The sequence below is a fragment of the Rattus norvegicus genome, chromosome 3, assembly GCF_021556685.1.
Source record: "Rattus norvegicus strain SHRSP/BbbUtx chromosome 3, alternate assembly SHRSP_T2T, whole genome shotgun sequence".
NCBI classification, from domain to species: domain Eukaryota; kingdom Metazoa; phylum Chordata; class Mammalia; order Rodentia; family Muridae; genus Rattus; species Rattus norvegicus.
In genome coordinates, this window is record NC_141536.1 from 144389736 (window position 1) to 144412346 (window position 22611).

A 22611-nucleotide genomic window follows, 5' to 3' on the forward strand; every position below is an offset into this window, starting at 1 on the left:
TTTTTTTTTTTTGGAGGGGAAGAGCTAAAGTATGTCCTCTGGCTGGCTTCAAACTCAGAGATCTGCTTTTCTCTGCCACCCAAGTACTAGGACGAAGGGCCTAGGCCACCATGCATGGCTCTCTTCAACCATTCTTTAGCTCTTATGTGATAGTGCTATGTAAACAGTGGGTCCAGGCATGCCAGTAGACACCTATAATGACTCCCAACACTTGAGAAACAGAGGTAGACAGAGCTTTGTGAATTTGCATCCAGCCTGATCTGCATTAGCTAGTTCCAGGCCAGCCAGGTCGACATATGCAGACAAAACACCAATGCACATAAAATAAAAAGGAATAAATGATTTTTAAAAATCTTAAATATAGGCTAGGGACATTGTTCCATGGTAGGCTGATTAACTGACATAAGATGTCAAGTTAGATCCTAGCAGCAATAAAGTCTAAATGTGAGTCTATAGGAATCTATACATGAAAACATTAAAGAAAGAAAGGTAGGTCATAAGTATCAATACATAAACAAAAGCTGTCCCACAGGCTGTCTTAGGACCTCCACACATTCTCCACTGCATGCATGCGCCACACACACACACACACACACACACACACACACACACACACACGAGTGCGTGCATGCACAAATAAATGTAACTTTAAAAATTATAAATGGGACAGGGGTGGTAGTGTACATCTTTAATCCCAGCACTCAGGAGGAAGAAGCAGATGGATCTCTAAATTCAAGGCCAGCCTGGTCTACAGGGTGAGTTCCAGGACAACCAGGGCTACACAGAGAAAACTTTGTCTCAAAACAAAACAAAGTAAATAAAAGGAAAGAAAGCAAAACAAAAGCATATGTAGGAAAATCTAGGCATGACAGTTTATACCTACAATCCCAACACTGGGGAGGCTGAGACAGGGTTACTATGAGTTCTAGGACAGCCTATAAGAGTTGGGAATTTCGTAAGAATTTCCCAGGCCAGAAGCTTTAAAACAAACCTATGAGCCACAGAAAGGGCACAGACCAAAAGGAACGTAAAAGACTTTACCCATTTGCTGTATTTCAAAGGTCCAGTGAACCCCATGGCTTCGATTATCTTCGTGAAGGGACCAACCTTCTCCTCAACAGGCTGTGGGGAATCTCGGGCAGTGGACAGCTACTTAAGCAAAGAGAAAGAAGTGAAAATTAGTTACAGAAAATTTTCTACACAGAATGCTTTGGTCTGATGGCTCTAAGGACGGGTTTATTGCCCAGGTTTCTTTTACTTTGATTTTTTTTTTTCTTCTGCCCAAGCTCTTGATTTCTTTTTAATGATTTGGGGACTTTGTTGTTTGCTCCTAGCATTCTGTTCTGTTTGACTGTGGTGCTGGTGATCAAACCCAGGGCTCCGAATGAGAGACAAGTATACTGTCACGGAGCCAGACTCAGAGCCCTCGATAAGTGTGCAAACACATCTGAAGCGGTATCTAACAGGTATCCTGCAAGTTACAGAGCAAGACACGCCCACGTCAACAAATACATGCCTGTGATCCCATGATTAGGAAAGAACAGACTTGAGATAACATGAGAGAGAGAGAGAGAGAGAGAGAGAGAGAGAGATCGACCGCTCAGTGGCTAACAGCACTGGTTGCTCTTCCAGAGGACTCGTCTCAATTCCCAGCACCCACGTGGCAGCTGACACACGTCTATAACGCTAGATCCAGGGGATCTGATGCTGTCTTCTGGCCTCACAGGGTTACAGGCTCCCAAAATAAAAAGGAGGGGGAGGAAGGGAAATGTAAGGAAAGGGCAAAGGGGTGGGGAGAAGGGCGAGAGTGGAAGGGACGGGGAAAGAGCAAGGAAGAGAAGAAAGGGAGGAGGAAGAGGAAAGGGGCATAGGGAAAAAAAAATCCCAGGAGAACCTGTCCTGAGAAACCCATCCTCTACAAAGAAAGGGAGATTATTCACCTAATTAAGAAAGGCTTGCAAAGGGGTTGGGGATTTAGCTCAGTGGTAGAGCGCTTGCCTAGGAAGCACAAGGCCCTGGGTTCGGTCCCCAGCTCCGAAAAAAAGAACCAAAAAAAAAAAAAAAAAAAGAAAGAAAGGCTTGCAAGGTTACATATGACCATTTTTAACTTGTACAAAATCCATAAAAAATTGTTTTCCTCTACAGTATTTTCTAGACAAGAGTCTACAGTGGGAAAAACTCAGGCTATAAGCTCAGAAGACAGAGGCTCACATATTCAGTTTGTCTCTTACCATCCACTCTAACCTTGGCTAAAGCCCTGAGCTCACCAACCACATTCACTGAACACGGTCTACAGCAGAGAACAGACTCACCTTACTTGTGTTGTGGTATTTCCTACTGTGCGGTGTGTCCATTCCAACAATCTGTTCTGATCCCACACACATTCCAGACGGATTCTTCTGGAGCCACTGGAGGATGAACAGGCAGATGTAAGCAACACTGATAACTTCTTAGTGAAGTTAACCTAGTTGGAGTTGCTCTGGCTGGTTCTACCCAACCTTGCTTAGCCCAGCTTCCAGTGAGGGATCATCAAAAGGACCCATGATCAGTACCTGGAACAAGACAGGTGCTCAATGCACATCTATTAAATATGCTGGGTTGGATGCGATGGATTGCACCTGCAGTCTCTGGAAGGCTAAGGCAGGAGGATTGCTGTGAGTTCAGGACCATCCTAGAGCATAGTGTGAGACTGACCCAAAGAACAAAATAAAACCAGAAAATTAGGGGCTGGGGATTTAGCTCAGTGGTAGAGCGCTTGCCTAGCAAACGCAAGGCCCTGGGTTCGGTCCCCAGCTCCAAAAAAAAAAAAAAAAAAAAAAAAAAACCAGAAAATTAATTATTTCTTGAAGAAATAAAAGGATTCAGTCCTAGAAATACAGACTGAATCTGAGTCAAATTAGAGAAATAAGATTGTATTGGGAAGAGAACTCTGCCAACAGTCGGGTCTCTCTGAGTTCCAGGTCAGCCTCGTCTACAGAGTGAATTCCAGGACAGCCAGAACGACACAGAGAAACAATCCCTGTCTCAAAAAAAAAAAAAAAAAACAAAACAAAACAAACAAAGAAACAAAACAAACAATCAAACTTGGGGCTAGAGAAATGGCTCAGCTGTTAAGAACACTGGCTGCTCTTCCAGAGGACCCAGGTTCAATTCCCAGCACCCACATGGCAGCTCACGACTGTCTGAACTCCAGTTCCAGAAGATCCAACATACAGACATACATCAAGATAAAACACCAATGACCATAAGCTAAAATTAATTTAAAAATAAAACAAAACCAAAAAAGAAAAAGAAAAATCCTGCTTCTGCCACTTAAAAGCTCAGTGTCATTGACAGCTCTCTGTGCTTCTGTCACAGTGAGGCCTGAATGGGAAAAGTACAGAGTGCATCTCCCCAAACAGATACCCAATGATAAACGAAGTGGCAGCCACCACCAGGTCACAACCTCCTTCCTTCCACAGTCACGCTGCCTCTGACAACAATGTGGGAATACACATCAACTATGGTCATGGCCAGACCACGCTACACACTTCACAGATTCTTTAATCCATCCTACAATTCTACTTGGTTAGTATTGCTATAATCAAGAATACAGTTTGGAAAATAAATTTCTGTATGTAAGCTCTCCAACAGTGAAATCAGAAATACCCAGTAAGAGACAGTAAGTCAAGGCACACTCACTCACAGAAATAGATGATCAAGAATTGAACCCAGGGCATTGTACTTGTAGGGTGTACTTGTCCTGGATTAAATTTTCAAAATCTGACTTTATTTAACTTTATTATGTATTTATTTATTTATTTATTTATTTATTTATTTTTAGAAAGGGTCTTGTGTGAGCCAGACTAGCCTCAAACTCACTGTGTAGCTGAGGCTGGCCTCTTTGTGCCTCTGCTTCCCAAGGGCTGAGATTACAGCACGGTGTTGTTGGCCTCTGGTTGTCCTGGGCTTGAAATCACTGAGTGCTGGGATTAGAGGCATGGGGCACCACAGCTGGCTACAGTGCTATTTTTAATATGGCTTTAGGTTCATAGCAAAACTGAGCAGAAAGCACAGGGTGCCCATATACAATCGCCTGCTTTCCCGCACATCTCTCCTACTGTCAGCATCCCATCCCAGAGGAGAACTTTATTACGATGAGTCTGCTTTAACTATCACTGTTCACTCAAAGTCCATAGTTTATACTAACAATTAATATGAAAAACGTAATTCTTAAATTTTAAAAACATAGATAAAATTATAAACGAAATCATGAATGCCTGTGGGTAAATCTAAGAAGTAACACACAGGAATGAAAGGGTTACTTGGTCACATTGGAACTGTGGGTAGCAGATTAGGAATGTAAGTCAGTAGAACACTTTGCCTAACATGGGCAAGGCCTTGGATTTGATCTCCTGAACCACAAAAGAAAGAGGGGGGAGAAGGAAGGAAAAAGAAAGAAGGAGTTATGGGTAAGCTTAGGAATTCAGGGTCCTAATTCTCAGTAATATTTTAATTGCCTTTACAATTAAAGAGGCTGGGGGCGGGAGCTGGGCGTGGTGGCATGTCTTTAATCCCGGCACTCAGGATGCACAGGCAGGAGTTTGAGGTCAGCCTGGTCCATATACATAGAAAGCTTCAGACAGGACACTGTCTCAAGAAGAAAAAAAAAAAAAAGATGGGAGGGAGAGAGGGTTAATCCTTCAATTCTGCTTTATTCCAAAAAGGGATAAATAAAATTAATAATGATTTTCCTGTTTCATCTTTTTTTTTTTTTTTTGGTTCTTTTTTTCGGAGCTGGGGACCGAACCCAGGGCCTTGTGCTTCCTAGGCAAGCGCTCTACCACTGAGCTAAATCCCCAGCCCCTTCCTGTTTCATCTCAATAAAGGAAAAATAGTTTCTCATTGTGGAATAGTACTATTTGAATTTCTTTCCAAACAAGGATATTAAAAGATTAGTCAGACTTATGCTTTAATTCTCAAGTACCAAGCAGGCTTTGTGAAATACAGACTAAACACAGCACCCTCCCATGACATCACATACATCAGTGTAATGGCCCATCTAGAACGCAAAGCACTTAGACTGCCTCCGAGAGCGGGGTGGGTGTGGCCGGAGTTGGGCTTCTCCCCAGTTAGTGTCAGGTCAGGCATCTTTCTTCAGCCCCACGGTTCCACAGTGGCCAATGGATTCCTTCTCCCTACCTCACTGAACTGCTGGAAATCTGGGCCATGCCAGGACAACGCCTTCCACTGCCCCGCTCATCCACAAACACACACGTACCTTTTGGACCACCCTTCCTGCCTCTGCTTCCTTCAAAAACGACCTTGAGACGTCTCAATTGTTTTATCTTGCAGAATAACTAACGGGAACATTAATTTTAAAGAGGTGCCCCTCTCTCTTCTTTGGGTTGGTCTCTTGTTGTTTGGGGGGTTTTGTTTTCTTTTTTGAGGCAGGGTCTCATGTAGCCTAGTGTATCTCTGAACTCTCTGTGGAGCTGAAGGTAATCCTGATTCTCCAGCTTCTACCCACCGACCGCTGAATGACAGGCATGGCCTGCAGTGCCCAACTTTATGTGGTGCTGGGGATCCAACCCAGGGCTTGGCACATGCTAGGCAAGCACCAATGGGGCATACCCCAATCCTCTGAATGCCTTCCCTAACCACTTTACCAAACAGCAGGGGGCATTATCCTCCACAAAACAGTAGCCTAGTCACTTCCTCCATGGTCCTCAAAGACACTTGATCGTAAGAACTGCCTCTCTCCTTAGAATCAAGTCCAACTCAAGGCACATGGGAGACACATAAACATTTGTTAATGAAACAAATCCTGCCATTTGCACAATAGTTATTTGACCACCCACCTCCACCATCTTTGACCACGCATACACCATAGATACAGTGTCATGTTCAAGGCATGCCAGCCCTTGTACAGGTTTGGGGATAGAAATAAACCTCTGTCCTCAGATAGCTCATACTCTTACAAAGAAAGGAGAAAAAAGAAAGAAGGAAAGAAAGAAAGAGAGAGAGAGAGAGAGAAAGTAGCATAGAGACACAGAACCAAGTGTCACACTGAAACTGTCACTGGACAGAAAGAAGTAAGATGCCCCAGTGTCCTCCCGGTGTGAGGACAAAGTGCAAACACCACTTGGAAATATCTGTGGTAGAATCTAGGTAAGATCAACGCCTGTCACATAAGGCTCTGGAATTCTACGTTCTTTCCTCAACAGAAGTGTCAGCATGCACTCACAGTAGCAGTGGTCAGGTAAGGCCCCAAGCAGAAACAACGCACAAAGGCCGTCAGCAGAGGAGCGCAACGCATCATGCTACACCATATAATAAAATACTATGCAACCAATTCCCCAGGGCCGGAAAGTACCTACTACGTGAGAATCAATCAACTATTGCTACAAAGAACAGACTTTTTAGATCTCTCACACGAGGCTGAATGACAGCAAACACGAGAGACTGCAGAACAGATGTCCAGCGGCAAATAAACGTACGGAATACACAGGAAAGTTCTGTTAACCGTGGACTGGGCAGTGGCCAACAGGGAATCAAAGAGGCTTCTGCAATCTCGGTGATGTGTTTTGGGTTTTTTTTTTTGTTTAGTTTTTGTTTTGTTTTGTGACAGTCTCATGTAGCCCAGGCTGGCTTCGAATGCACTGTGTAGCTGGACAACCTTCTGAACACCCTACTTCTACTTCCCAAGTGCCAGGACTACTGGCATGTGGTTTATGTGCTGCTGTGACCGCAGCCCGGAGTTTGATAAATGGTAGGCAAGCATGCTACCAGTCTCAGTTCATGTTCTCCTCTTGACCTGGATGCTGGGTATGTTTACTTTGTGGGTATGTTTACAAAAGTTGTTCCGCTGTGTACCTGTGATTTGTGCCTTTTCCCACATTTCTCACGTATCCCAATAAGAACATAAAGATTCGAACTGGAAAGATGGCTCAGTGGTTAAGAGCACTGGCTGCTCTTCCAGAGGCCCTGAGTTCAATTCCCAGTTACCACATGGTGGCTCACAACCATCTGTAATGGGACCAAATGTATGTCTACAGTGCGCTCATATACAATAAATAAATAAATCTTTAAAAAAGAAAAAAGAACATAAAGATTCATTGAGATTTGGAATAGGCAGTAGGAACAACAGAACCAGATACAAAATACAAAGACCTGGAATCATTAGAAAATGCCTCCTGTAAGTGGGCAGAGCAGAAAAGTCAGAATCAGATTAGGAACCATCCATGATGGAGCGAAAAAGGCTTCCAGTTCTCTCATAAGTGTTCTGAGAACCAAAAACAAATCCTATGCAAGAGAGATGTCCATACGACAATGTGCAAAATACAAATGTATAGGTCTGCTCCAGACAACTGCAGCCATAAACTCTTGCACATGGCTCCAAGTTAGGAAGAGTGTGAGATATTGAAGCTGAATGTGGTGAAGCACCTTTAATCCCAGCACTCAGGAGGCAGGAGCAGGCAGATCTCTGTGAGTTCTAGGATAGCCTGGTCTATACAATGAGTTCCAGGACAGCCAGGGCTACATAGTGAGACCCTGCCAGATAGATGGATGGATGGGTGGATGGATGGGTGGATGGATGGATGGATGGATGGATGGATAGAAGGATGGATGAATGGATGGACAGAAGGAAGGAAGGAAGGAAAGATAGAAGGATGGATGGATGGATGGATGGATGGATGGATGGATGGACAGAAGGAAGGAAGGAAGGAAAGATAGAAGGATGGATGGATGGATGGATGGATGGATGGATGGATGGATGGATAGAAGGAAGGAAGGAAGAAAGGAAGGAAGGAAAGATAGAAGGATGGATGGATGGATGGATGGATGGAAGGAAGGAAGGATGGATGGATAGAAGGATGGATGAATGGATGGACAGAAGGAAGGAAGGAAGGAAAGATAGAAGGATGGATGGATGGATGGATGGATGGATGGATGGATGGTTGGATGGATAGAAGGAAGGAAGAAAGGAAGGAAGGAAGGAAAGATAGAAGGATGGATGGATGGATGGATGGATGGACGGAAGGAAGGAAGGAAGGATAGAAGGATGGATAGATGGATGAACAGAAGGAAGGGAGGAAGGAAGGATAGAAGGATGGATGAATGGAAGGAAGGAAGGAAGGATAGGAGGACGGATGGATGGATAGAAAGACCTCACACAACAGGAGAGCAGGAAGGCTCAGCAGGCAGAGGCACACAAGCCTGACAACCTGAGTTCAATCCAGATCCCGCAAGGTGGCAAGAGTGAAGCCTTAAACAGAAAGGGAGATATGAGTGGAAACTTCTAGTTCTTTGGAAAGTTAGTTATGTCAAATGATGTTTTGCTAGGGCACCCAAGTGAAAGGATGCCTTGCTAAAGCAGACACAGGAAAGACTGTTTTCCTGAAGCAGACACAGGGGAAAGGATGTTTGGATATAGCGAACACATGAAAGGACACGTGATGAAGGAGTATAAACCTGACCCCACAGACAGTGGGAGACGAGCACTGAGCCTTGATTTGGTTTGCTCCGCCTCACTATTCTTTGATAAGGACACGTGTGTATTGGTTCGTCTTACATAGCGTTGTTGAGCTCAACATGTGATTGACAATGCCACCATTGAGAGAAGAAACTCCCCCAAGAACTGTTCATGAGGTTCCTCCAGCAGCCTGCCGCTCCTGCGGCCACAGGCCGGTTGGCGAGCCTGGTAGTTTCTTCAGGACTGGACTGTAGCTGCTGGTTTGTGCCTGGTGTCTGTCTGCCTAGAGGTCTGGTCTGCAGCTCCTAAGTCATATTTGGTGTTTGCTATGGGACTGCACTGCTGTCAAAGAAGATCAAGCTCGCCCCCAAAGAACGATTGCTGAACAGGTCCACTCCCCACCCCCATCCTAGTAACTTTTCACTACCTGTGCTGGGTGGTGGGCTAGAAGCCTTATTAAGAGTAGGGTGCAAGGGCTGGAGAGGTGGCTCAGTGGTTAAGAGCACTGACTGCTCTTCCAGAGGTCCTGAGTTCAAATCCCAGCAACCTCATGGTGGCTCACAACCATCTGTAATGAGATCTGATGCCCTCTTCTGGTGTGTCTGAAGACAGCTACAGTGTACTTACATATAATACATAAATAAATCTTTAAAAAAAAAAAAAAGAGTAGGGTGCAAAAACTTTATGCCTACAGTGAAGTCCTGAGAGCTGTCTTCTGACTGTCCCATGAGTTCTGAGGCACACGTACATCTACACTCACACAGAGAGTAAAAGAAACAAAATCTGAAAAACAACCTCACACTTCTATGTGGCAAGTTCAAGACCAGCCTGGACATGTAAGTTGACAAATAAATAATGAATAAATAAATAAGGAAAACACGACAACCTAAAGGTCCTGGCAGTGAAGGGCCCCCAAGCTTGAGGTGGGGTGCAGTGGGGCAGAGACAGGCTCAGGCAGGTCTTGAATGCTGTGGGTACGTGTCTCACAGTTCAGCAAAGCTGTGAGCTCCACCAGGGCACAGCCCACTTACACTCCTTTTATTCTCTGCCCCAGTACTCAACGCCATTCTGGGCATGGAATCAGTACTCAATAAAAACTAGGTAGTTCTTTTTTTTCTTCTACTTTGTTCAAAGAGAAGGACAACCTGGAGACGGTCCAGAAAAGAACCACAGAATGATCAAAGGGAGGAATAACAGGTCCTAGTGGAAAGGTTAAAATGAGCTGAAGTTGTTTAGCTTGGAGAAACAGCAACTGAAGAATTAAGGAGTAACTTAGAATAACATTGGGGTGGAGGGCAGAGAGCTCTCCCCGTCCAGCTTTTTCACTTCAGAGATGAGGAAACTAAAACCAAGGAAGACGTTGCAACTTGGTGAAGGCAGGTTAGGCAATTTTTGAAAATTTTTCACTTTGTAGTGAGAATAAAATTTACTCAAACAGCCTGAGCTTAAGTAGTAATAAAAATAGCAGTTACAGGCTGGGTGTGGCCCACGCCTCTGGTCCCAGCACTGTGGAGGCAGAGGCAGGCGGAGCTCTGAGTTGACTAGGCCTGGTCTATAACGTTAGAGAGCCATAAGCCGTGTCTCCATAAGTAAATTCCCAGTCAGTAAATGCAGGACTGACAGAGGAGGTCAACACCAGGTCCTGCCACTGCAATGACTCCTAGAGTCAAGAACCACCAAGAGCATTGCCATTCCATCTAGCCATACAATTTGGACACACCTCCGAGAGCAGCGTCCCGCAGAGATCTGTGCACACCCAAGCCCACTGCAGCACTATTCTCAACAAGATGGGGAAGCATCCAATGTATCCCATGAATAAAGAAAATATGATACGCAACAAGACAGGAGCCCCGCCCACACGAGGAGAATCCTGTTGCGTCTATGGTATGGATGAACCTAGACAACCTTAAGTTAAGTAAAATGGGTACTACACTTACATGTGATGATTAGTGCGCTCAAAATCCCTACTAAAAATAAGGAGAAAGTATGCTGGGCGTGGCAGTGCACCCTTTGATGCCAGTACTGGGCCAGCCTTGTCTTCAGAGCTAGATCTGGGACAGCCAGGGCTATACAAAGAAAGGTCATCTCAAAAAGAAAGAAAGAAAGAAAGAAAGAAAGAAAGAAAGAAAGAAAGAAAGAAAGAAAGAAGGAAGGAAGGAAGGAAGGAAGGAAGGAAGGAAGGAAGGAAGGAAAACAGAAAAGAAAAAAATGCTAAGAAAATTAATTTATAATGCCAAAAAATAAAACAATTTACATTTTCAATAACAAATTAAGGTTATCTAAACAACATGAATAACATCTGTTCTAGTGAGTAAAAAGGCACCAGAATATACAATTCTATGTATATTTGATATTTGTTTAGGGTACTTAACTATTTCTTCTTCTTTTTTTTTTTTTTTTTTCAGTGCTAGAGACTGCACCCAGTCCTTCTTGCATGCAAGAACCTGAGCTATACCACAGGGTCAGAGTCAGTCCTGCCAGGTACCTCAGGGTCAGAATCAGCTCTGTCAGAGTACCTAAGGGTCAGAGTCAGTCCTGACAGGGCACCTAAGGGAAAACTTAATATGCACACATTTCCATAAATGGAAGAGACCCAGCAGAGATGAAAATAATGACATTTTCAGAGTTCAAGTAACAGATGATTTTTATTTCCTTTATTACTAAACCAGGTGGTGGTGTTGCATGTCTTTAAATCCCAGCATTCAGGAGGCAGAGACAGGAGGATCCCTGAGTTTGAGGCCATCCTGGTCTTCAGAGTAAGTTCCAGGACAGCCAGGACTATACAGAGAAATCCTGCCTTAAAAACAAAAACAAGGGCTGGAGAGATGGCTCAGGGGTTAAGAGCACTGACTGCTCTTCCAGAGGTCCTGAGTTCAATTCCCACAACCACATGGTGGCTCACAACTATCTGTAATGAGATCTGATGCCTTTTTCTGATATGTCTGAAGATAGCTACAGTATACTTATGTATAATAAATAAATACATCTTTTAAAAAATCCGCAAACAAACACACAAACAAAAAGTATTATATGGCCGACAAAAAAATTAGGAAACTAAAACCCTTTAAGAGCTCAAGGTTCAAGACATCACAATGTAACTAAGGCCTTAATGATCGTGTCTTGGATTTTATGTTCATAAAGAAAAGGAAATATTTCGTCACCCAAAGAAAAGTTGCACATAGTAATTTCAAAAAGAAAACTGGAAAGTTAACTCTAAGATGACTCTCTGGAAAAATCCCCAGCAGTAAAAACCGCCAGACTGTGACGTGCTATCCTCAGCTAAGTCCCGAGGCTGGAGGGTCTAAAAGTAACAGCCTGGACACCACACTGAAAGAACCCGTCTTGAATCAGCACCACAGAGACTCAGAGTGGTCTCCTGGGGCTTTTCTATCCCACAGTGTGGTTCGCACGTAAATACGATTTCATACCAACCAAAATAACAAACTTTATGGAGCTGGAGAGATGGCTTAGTGGTTAAGAGCTCTTCCAGAAAACTTGGGTTCAGTTCCTAGCACCCATGCCACAGCTCACAATTGTCTATAACTCCAAGATCTAACACCCTCATGCAGACACACCTGCAGGCAAAACACCAATGCACATAAGATAAAAGGAAATAAATTATTCTTAAAAACAAAACGGGCTTTACCTGGGAAGTGCTGGACAGAGTCTTGCTCCGCTGGCTTTGAGTAGAAGACACTGACATCAGTTGGCTGCATATTGGAACCCACTGGGAGATGCTAGTTTGCTTCCTCTAGAAAAAGAAAACAGTGTCAGGAATCTGTATCAGAGTAGAGCGGACTGGTGACATTGAGAAAGAGTAAGAATTACATACTTGGACTGGGTAGTGGCCCAAGCCATTAATTCCTGCCCCTGGGGGCTGGAGAGATGGCTCAGCGGTTAAGAGCACCCGACTACTCTTCCAGAGGTCCTGAGTTCAATTCCCAGCAACCACATGGTGGCTCACAACCATCTGTAAAGAAATCCGATGCCCTCTTCTGGTGTATCTGAAGACAGCTACAGTGTACTTATATATAATAAATGAATAAATCTTTAAAAAAAAAAAATTCCTGCCCCTGGGAGGCAGAAGTGATGGGTCTCTGTGACTTCAAGGCCAGCCCCGGCTACATAATGAGACCTTGTTTCAAAGGGGATTGAGGGAGAAGGAATACATATTTAGCCTTCAAGTCTGGCTCCTAAACCTCCTGGAATTCACACCTGAGTGTTCTGTCCTTTATAACAACCACTTTCAAACTGATGAGTTGATGCCAATGACTTGACTCTGGAGACAGCACTGGTTGGGTAAAGGAATCAGCCACTTCGACCTCACAATCGCCAGAGTGACACTGAGTAACCTAGGTGTGCAGTTACCACCCTATTCATACTAAAGAATACACATGTATCAACAGCTTCCCAATGTCACAAAGTTAATAAGTGTCAGCTTTTCGATTAATACTAGAACCCAGGTAGCCACTTCAGATCCCATGCACATTTAAGAGAGCAGAAAAGAACAGGTTACCTTGAAGGTCTTTTTAGTTCTAATACTGGAAGTAGAACCATTAGGAGAGTTTTGAACCTCTGGCTGCTCTCCAGAGGACCCAGGTTCAATTCCCAGCACACATACACGGTAGCTGACAACAGTCTGCAACTCCAGTTCCAGAGGACTCAATGCCTTCTTCCAGTCTCTGCTGACACTGTACTCTCCCATGTACATACATATGAGGATTTCGAAAGAAAAGTCTTAAATACACATATACGCTATATTTGAGGAAGGCACAGTGACTTGCTGCCATGCCTCCTGAGTTTGACTCCCTGAACACACATGGCAGAAGCAGCACCAACTCCTGGAGGTCATCCTTTGACCTCCATATCACGGTGCACATGAGCACTGTATGTATACAAATACCAAGATAGATAGATAGATAGATAGATAGATAGATAGATAGATAGATAGATAGACAGATAGATAGACAGATAGGCAGACAGACAAGATAGATAGGCAGACCAGATAGATGAGGGCTAGAATCATCTGTTTAAAAAGCAAACAAAAATAAAATATAAATTAACAACTTATTGTGGGCTGGCAAGATGGCTCAATGGGTAGAGAGATGACCAGAGTTTGATCCACAGATCCCACAAGGTGGCAGGAGAGAACCAAGTCCCAAGCCCAGACATACGAACGATGCTATACCACGTGTCTGCACTCACACACACAGATACATACAAAACAATAAAAAATAGCACAGCATTTATCTGAACCACATATTCAGAGTCAGAAAGTACTAAGTCTACTCTTGGCTCCTCTAGTCATAAAAAGCCCGTGAAACAGCAAGCTCTTTGAGGTTTGGTCGCCTCTTCTGTGGATTAAAGATGGCCTCCAGTGCCACAGCTGCACCTTGTGGTTACGCTGCACCCAATCCCTGTTTCCTTGAGGGTAGGAGAGTCAGGGTTGTGCTGGAGGAAGGCATTTGAATGTTAAATCTTGAGACACTTTTGTGAATTGTCTCATAGCTCACGGGTTAGGTATGTTTCTATCAGGCCATCCACAGAACCATATTTCCAGATGAACAGAGGATGCCAACTGGGCAATGGCAATGCACACCTCTGACCACGTCTCTAACACGACAACTGAGACGTGCACATGGATGAGTTCCGGGCCTGCCTGAGCTACACAGAGAGACTCCATTTCAAACAGCGCTAAAAATATTTTATTTCAGCTAAGGCTTGATCTGTTGAAATGGCTTCCAAACGAGAGATGGCTACTGGTGTTTTCTATTATTAAAACTGATAAACTTGGGGCTGGAGAGACGGTTCATCAGTGAAGGGCGCCAGCTGCTCTTGCTGAGGACCAGGGTTTGATTCCCAGCACCCACCTTATGACTCGTGAGCATCCAGAACCTTAGTTCCAGAGGATCCAATGTTCCCTTCTGGCCTCTGTGAGCACTAGGCACACAAATGGTGTACATACATACATACATACATACATACATACATACATACATACACACACATATATACATATAGGCAAAGACCCATTTACACAACAAATAAATCTTTTAAAGAAACCAAAACTGACAGATTAACGAGAGTCATTCAGCATCAGGTATCGTTTCCTAGAGACGTAAGTACAGATCAAGATAAAATTCTCTGCGCCAGGGTCTGAAGAGGTGTGGGAAAACAGGAGGAAGTTACGAGAGGAAGCAAGGCAAATTTAGACTGGAACTACAGCTTGCTGGTACTGTACCATGCATGAAGCCCTGAGTGCCATCCCAGCACCACATGAACCTGGCATGCGGTTGTAGCCAGTAATCCTAGGTGGTGGAGGCTGGGGATGAGGTCATTCTCAGTACTGTAGGGAGGCTGAGACCCTGTTATTATTGATAGAAGGAAAGAAGGAAGGAAGAAAAAGAGAGAAAGAAAACCCACTGACAAGTAGAATATGGTCTCACCAAACAGAGTTTAATTTCAACAAAGAAATGGATTTTTTTAAATGGGACTGGGGCTAGGGAGATGATTCACTCTGTAAAGATCTGAGTTCAGGGGCTGGGGATTTAGCTCAGTGGTAGAGCGCTTACCTAGGAAGCACAAGGCCCTGGGTTCGGTCCCCAGCTCCGAAAAAAAGAACCAAAAAAAAAAAAACAAAAACAAAAAAAAAAACAAAACAAAACAAAACAAAAAAAAATCTTTAAAAAAAAAAAAAGATCTGAGTTCAGTTCCTTAGTTAAAGCTGGCAGGGCAGCCCCGGGGAGGAGGATCTCCCTCTGAGGGACCATTGGCCAGCCAATATAGCCAATTAGCAAATTCCAGGTTCAGTGAAAACTCGTGTTTCAAGAAGGTAGAGCACGGGGCTGGGGATTTAGCTCAGTGGTAGAGCGCTTACCTAGGAAGCGCAAGGCCCTGGGTTCGGTCCCCAGCTCCGGAAAAAAAGAACCAAAAAAAAAAAAAAAAAAAGAAGGTAGAGCACACAAAATCAACGTATGTGCCTCCATATGTGCACACATATCTGCACACAATCAGACATGTATAAACACACACACGCACGCACGCACGCACGTGCGCGCGCAAGTACTAAAGTTCTTGTGTAAGGGTTCAATCCCCAGCTCCACAACAAACAAAACACAAAAACAAAAAACAAAAACCAAACAAACAAAAGAGCCCACAGGGGTTACGCTCAGTTGGAAGCATGTCCATCCAGTGCATAAAGCCTAGGGTTTGATCCCACAAACACCCATGGGAGACTGGGCACAGGGATACACATCTGTAATCCTATCACTTGGGAAGCAGAAGCAGGAGATTCAGAAGTTCAAGGTCATCCTTGTTTACATAGTGGGTGTGAGGCCTCTCCCGGTGGCCAAAAGAGGCTGTCTGAGGACTCCTGGGGGAAAGGAAATAAGGGGACAGGAAAAACAAACCAAAGACAGCAGGAGCAGGAGAGATGGCTCAGCCGTGAAGAGCACAGGTTGCTTTCCCGAGGACCTGGGTTTGATTCCCAGGACCCACATGACAGCTCAGAACCATCTGTAATTACAGTTCTAAGGGATCTGATGCTCTTTTCTGGCCTCCACGGGCCCTGCACATGATGCATCATGTGTTGGCATACAATCCAGCAAACACTCACATACATAAAATAAAATCTGCAATACATATACACAAAGATGACAGAAAATGTCCCACCATTCCTTTACAATTAAAATTCAACTAGCTTCAAACAGGAAAAACATAAAAGATACAACATAATCAGACTGCCAAAAGACAGGGGGGCGGGGGGACGAGACAGGAGGACAGCAGCGAAAAGAAGTCACTTGTCATACACAAGGGGCCTCAGTAATGCAGGACTGATTTGTCCTCAGAAACTGTAGCAGCCAAAAAGCTCTGGGAAGAAATCCTGAAAGTGTTAAATGAGAAAGACTGTCATACCCTGAGCATGTTCAGACATAACTGTACTGCCAGCACCCAGGTCCCCCAGGAAGAAGAACCATAGCAAGTCTGAGGCTAGTCTAAGTTACACCATGGAACCCTGTCTGAAAAAAAAAAAAAAAAAAAAAAAAAAAACCATGGGCAGGGGTGGGGGTGGGGAGAGAACCAATAAGTAAAACTTCTATATCCAGCAAAACTATAAATCGAAAATAAAATGGATGGTAAAAAACTTCCCAGATAAAAACTGAGAGAAGGGCTGGGGATTTAGCTCAGTGGTAGAGCGCTTACTTAGGAAGCGCAAGGCCCCGGGTTCGGTCCCCAGCTCCGAAAAAAAAGAACCAAAAAAAAACAAAAAACAAAAAACTGAGAGAATATGTAGACAGCAAACATAGTCTACAAAAAAAAATACTCCTTCCAGGGGCTAGAGAGATGGCTCAGTGGTTAAGAGCACTGACTGCTCTTCCAGAGGTCCTGAGTTCAAATCCCAGCAACCACATGGTGGCTCACATCCGTCTGTAATGAGATCTGATATCCTCTTCTGGTGTGTCTGAAGACAGCTACAGTATATAATCTTTAAAAAAAAAAATACTCCTTACAAACAAACAAACAAACATCGGGATGGCGGATTGGCTCGGTTAGTTCAGTTCTATCACCCTCATGGTGACTCGTAACTGGCTATAATTCTGGTCTCAGGGGATCCAACACCTTCATCTGAGCTCAGTGGGCACCAGCACGCATGTGCTGCACATACATACATACATGCAGGCAAAATACTCACATACCTAAAATCATAGAATACAAAAGGGATGCTGAACAGTAATTCACATCGCCATGAGGAAATAAAATACACTGGTAAAGTTAATTTTTTGATTTTTTTTTAGGTCTCTAGGGTTTTTTTTTTGGGGGGGGGGGAGTTTCAAGATAGCGTTTCTTTGTATAGTCTTGGTTGTCCTGGAACTTGCACTGTAGACCAGGTTGGCCTCGAACTCAGAGATCCCCCTGCCCCTGCCCCTGCTGGGATTAAAGGCACAAACACCACTACTCTCAATTTTTTAATTTAGAAGATAATAATAAAAGACAATTATAAACCTGTTCATATACATGTAGAAAGCTGTCTGAAAACAAGACATAAATACAGCTATATAAACACATAGTTCTTTTTTTTTTTTTTTTTTTTTCGGAGCTGGGGACCGAACCCAGGCCATGTGCTTGCTAGGCAAACGCTCTACCACTGAGCTAAATCCCCAACCCCTAAACACATAGTTCTTATATCTCTAAAATCAAGTTGGTATCGACTCAAACTAAATTGTAAGAAATTAGGATGCTAATTATATCTCCAGTATAATCAGAAAAACAGTCCCCCTCCACCCCTCCCTCCCAAAAAATACTGTAAAAACTTTTACCATGGGCTAGGTCTTATAAATAATATATCTGCCTATCATGGTGAGGCACTTAAGGCCAGCCTCAGCTACACAGAAAGCTCAAGGAAGACCTACTTGAGACTGTTTTAAAAAAACCAAACAAGTCAGGCATTGTGATCTTCAATCTCAGCAACTAGAGGCAGAGGGAGGCAGATCTCTGTAACTTTGAGGCTAATCTGGTCTACGTAGTGAGTCCCAGGAAGGCCAGGGCTATGCCGAGACCCCCCTTCCCCCAAAAGAAGACAGACAGGAAGAACAACGTAGGTTCAAGGCCAGTCAGAGTTACAAAGACCTCACCCCACACGCAAAGAAAAGCAGACAGCTTGGACATTTCTCCAGAGATATACAAATGACTGATATAGAAGCTCGACATCACTAGTCACGAAGGAAGTGCAAATTAAAGGCACACACTGTTTCACTCCCATTAGAATGACTATTATCCAAAAGCTAAGCTTAGAGAAACTGAATGCTTTGTGTACTGGAGCTGTAAAGCCGCATACCAGCGGCCCAGTTCCCAACATCTGCATCTGTAACTCCAGCTCCAGAGGATTCCACGGGTCATGCATTCATTGGTGGTGTGCTCACACGCAGTATTAAAAATAAATTTTAAGGGGCTGGGGATTTAGCTCAGTGGTTGAGCGCTTACCTAGGAAGCACAAGGCCCTGGGTTCGGTCCCCAGCTCCGAAAAAAAAGAACCAAAATAAATAAATAAATAGCTCAGTGGTTGAGCGCTTACCTAGGAAGCACAAGGCCCTGGGTTCGGTCCCCAGCTCCGAAAAAAAAGAACCAAAATAAATAAATAAATAAATAAATAAATAAATTTTAAAAATCCTTAAATAAAGGGATCTAATTCTGTTGGTAGAGTACTTGCATGCACGAAGCCTTGGGGGTTCCCTTCCTGCCACTGTATGAACCGGGCATAGTGGTGCACAGCTGTAATCTTGGTACTGAGGAGGTGAGGGGGGATCGGAAGTTCAGGGCCATACCCAAGCTCAAGTCCAGCTGGGATATTTGACACGCTATCTCAAAAGAAAAAACAATCATCATAGAAACATAGTTTACATTACTGAGTCTCTGATCAAACCAAACAACAGTCGCTGACTTAAAAAACTCCGGAGTCACTGGGTGGTGGTGGCACATGCCTTTAATCCCAGCACTTGGGGGTGAAGGCAGGTGGATCTCTATAAATTCGAAGCCAGCCTGATGTACAGAGTAAGTTCCAGGACAGCCAAGGCTACAAAGAGAAACCCTGTTCACACACACACACACACACACACACACACTCTCACACACACAGTGAAACTCTGGTGTGTCAGTGAGAGAGCTCACTGGGGAAAGGCAGCCCCATGACCTGGATTTTATCCCTGGGACCCAAAAGTTGTCATTTAACCTCCATATTCAGTGTGGCATGTGTGCCCAGGCATGTATGCATCCACACACATGAAGAAATAACTCCAGTCTCTGAGTTCAAGGTTAGCCTGATCTACAGGGCAATTTTCAGGACAGCCAAAGCTATAAAGAGAAACCCTGTTTCAAAAAACTAAGAAAGAAAGACAGAGAGGTGAATGGGGGGAGGAAGGAAGAAACCTGAGGTTCAGAAAAGTCAGATACTTAGGATTCTGTCTACAGCAAGTGGTGGAGCCAAGATTTCCACCAAGACTTTCCAAGTCTAGAGGGGATCACTTGAGTGTAGTACACAGCCTTGCAGTGCCCAGCCCAAATCCTCCTTCCAAGCAGGTGAGCAATGAACTACTTTCGTACTGATTTCCACTGTGAACAACCCAGGGAGAGTTTTCATAGCTTCATCACGTTCTGTTACAATGTATAAGACGACCTCTGGGAGTAAGCATGTAAAAGAGATTTTCCTTATTTAACTGTGCATTTTTGTACCAAAAAAAAAAAAGGTTTTCTAGTTCACCCAAGTATCTGTCTTTAAAAAATAATTTAGGGCACAGCAGGAAATTCCTTATCTAGCAGACATGAGGTTTACCCGTTGCTGCACACACTCGCTCGCACACACAAGCCGTTGCACCTGTGCACACATGAATAACTTAGGACAGGTCAGTTGCCGTGTCCCCTGCCATCCTCAAGTCTCAATTCCACTTCTGCCTTAGTTAGCACCCGTAATGACTTCAGCAAGTGAACCACTCACTGGGTAACAGAAACATGTCTCTCTACCAAAAACCTCCAGAGGAGCGACTGAGGCAGCAACAGAAGCAGCAGTTAGAATCTAAGTAGAGGGTGTTGTGTGGAATGGCGTAGAACAACAATGAAAAAGAATGCATCGCAATAGTGTCTGCTAAATAAAACTGTCCTTGACCAAGTTCTGTAAATACCTGACTTAGATGACAAACTGCCCGTCTCTACATGACTAGGAACCGGTTCCTGCTGTCATTTTCTTAACTCGTCCTACAAGTTAGTAGTGACTCTAAAGAGGATTTAAGGCCAAATCTCAGTAGGGACGTGGACAGGGCAAGAGGATTAGAACCAGTCTAGACGTCTTTCCTTCTTCATTCATCCAACAATGTGGTGTTAGGTTGTGCCAAACAGTGTGCTGGGCAAAGAGAAAGCCACGGGGCTGTCTCTCCTGCAGCTTTTGCTCTAATAACTTATGCATGCCACTGACCTATACAAGTAACAACTCATTTAAAGACTCTCCACAACAAACTCGAAGAACCTCAGAATCCAAAGGGGACTGCAAGAGATAAATGTCCTTATTTTTAACATGGACCCGGGACCATCCAGTAACTTACTCAAGGTCACACTGCACACTGTGACAGACACCGACTGGATCCACCTCACCCCCTAAACCCCGACTCTAATCGGTGCCCCACGTGTTCTTATCCCAGAGAACGATCCTCATCACAGAAAGATCCGAGGTCACTACCTTCTAAAAGGTGGAGAAGCCAAGGCCAAAGCAGGGGTAAGGAGAAGTGGGAAGCTGCTTCAGTTTCCCTGGGGAAAGGCGACCACGCTACGGAGCTACAGCACAGGCTCCCCCGTTTCTCCCCTGCTCCTCCCGCCCCGCCCTCTTCAAGCCCAACCTGAGACGCGCCTGCGTCTCTAGAAAAGTACTCCTGCACTCACAAGGACTCGCACCAGCAACGCCATGTTCCTCCACAATCATTTCCGGGTGAAGGGTGGGCTTCCGGAATCCCGATTGTCACCACCCACTCAGCCTCTGTCCCCATGCTAAAGGTAGTCGAGCTCTGGCGCCGGCGCAGGCGTAGATGTCACTCTGCGCACCCGCGATTTTCCAGCGGTGGCTCTGAATGAGGTTCCAGGACGCGAGACACCTCGCCCGGCTTAAGTGCCTGCTGCGGGTCACAAGGGCTCACGTTCTTCCTCTACACAACCCCGGACCTGGCCTCACAGGTCCTTCTCACCCTTCGGTTAACCCCTTACAGCCATTCCTGACTCCACCCCCAGGAGACCACAAGGCTAAAGGGACCTCGGATGTTCCAGTAATTAAAAAGGGACGGGGAGTCTGAGAACCTAAGAGCACACAGTCCTGGAAAGGAGGTTGTCAGGTGCTGACCTGACGCTTAGCAGAAGAGAAAGAAGCTTGAGGCTTGTGTTTGGCTGGCTAACGCACCTTTGAATTGAGAGGAAAGAATTAGTAAAGGAATAGCCAAGCGTTGTGGCACACGCCTTTAATACCAGCAGATTAAAGAGGCAGAGAGACAGGCTGATCTCTGAGTTCGAAGCCAGCCTTGTCTACAGAGTTTCACAACAACCAGGAGAAACCCTTGTCGCCAAAAACAAACAAAACATAGTAATTGAGAAAGAAGGATGAGAGGAATTGCCTGTGGGAACGGGCAAGTGTATCATCATGGATCCCATGAAAAGCAGAAAAGAGAAAACATTGCTGCTTCTGTGACTGACCAGGAGCCAGAGCCTAGCACTTCCAGTCCACCAGACAATAAAGACCTACCGAGTATTCAGTATGCATTCACCGTGCACTGGATACCAGACAAGGTGTGGGTAACTCTGTGGAGCTTGTGAGCTGGTGGGGCAAGTATGGATAGGGTAGGTCTGGGTAGACAACTGGTAAAAATTAATTAATTAATTAATTAATTAATTAATTAAAAAAACACCCTGACATGAAGGAAACAATAAATAGCTCATAAAAACAATATGGGCAATATAGTCTTAGTTGGATAACGCCTATAGGTGGAACTGACAAGTAAGATGAGGTTCAGGGTGATCCTTTCCCCCCTTTCTCCCTTTTAAATAAAATTTGGTGTAGCCCAGGCTGACCTCAGGCTCTATGTAGCTGAGGCTGGCCTTGAAGTCCAGATCCTCCTGTGCCTTCATCTCCTCACTGAGAGCCAACTGACTCTGCCTCCCCGACGGCCACTCCACCTAGCAAAATTCTGTGTATTTACCCAGTTTCTGGTTTCTAAATGTTTGCGTGTGAAATGACTAAGCTTGTGACAGAGCAAGACAGCAGAGAGATTCCGCCATCCTGTATTCCTGCTGAGGCCATTTCAGGTTTAATTAGAATTTGATCTCCTTGATGGAGAATCCTGTGGAAAATTACCCAGATCTATTCTAGGAACCCAAGGTCAAGATGCTCTAGTTAACCGACTTGGCCCTTGCTTGTGCAAACCTCCCCCTCCAGCTAACTGCTTACCTCAGCTTCTGCTAAACTGCTTGCTTATGTGAAGACCCCTGTAGCTGCCAAGAAAGATACCAGGAAGTGGTTTCTGCCTTTAAAAAAACCCATGCTCTGGGCTAGAGAGATGGCTAGGTAGTTAGGAGCACTGACAGCAAATACTGCTTTTCTGGAAGACCAAGTTCTTTTCCCAATACCCACA

At 44.5% G+C, this 22611-nt stretch overlaps 1 protein-coding gene across 3 annotated transcripts in view; it reads right to left on the reverse strand.

Annotated features, from left to right (window-relative positions):
• Window positions 1–20926, reverse strand: part of Uqcc1 (ubiquinol-cytochrome c reductase complex assembly factor 1) — a 92519-nt gene extending 71593 nt beyond the window's left edge. The window contains exons 1-4 of one of the 3 annotated variants that reach the window (XM_087654435.1): window positions 20836–20926; window positions 12102–12204; window positions 2313–2408; window positions 1042–1149 (exon numbers count right to left, since the gene is read on the reverse strand). In XM_087654435.1, coding sequence (XP_087510561.1) covers window positions 1042–1149; window positions 2313–2408; window positions 12102–12204; window positions 20836–20918 — 390 coding nt within the window. In that variant the 5' untranslated portion in view covers window positions 20919–20926. Of the gene's footprint in view, window positions 1–1041; window positions 1150–2312; window positions 2409–12101; window positions 12207–20678 lie in introns of all 3 variants that reach the window. The other 2 variants (XM_087654434.1, NM_001109446.2) reach the window with 2 other exon arrangements.
• Window positions 20927–22611: the final 1685 nt, after the last annotated feature.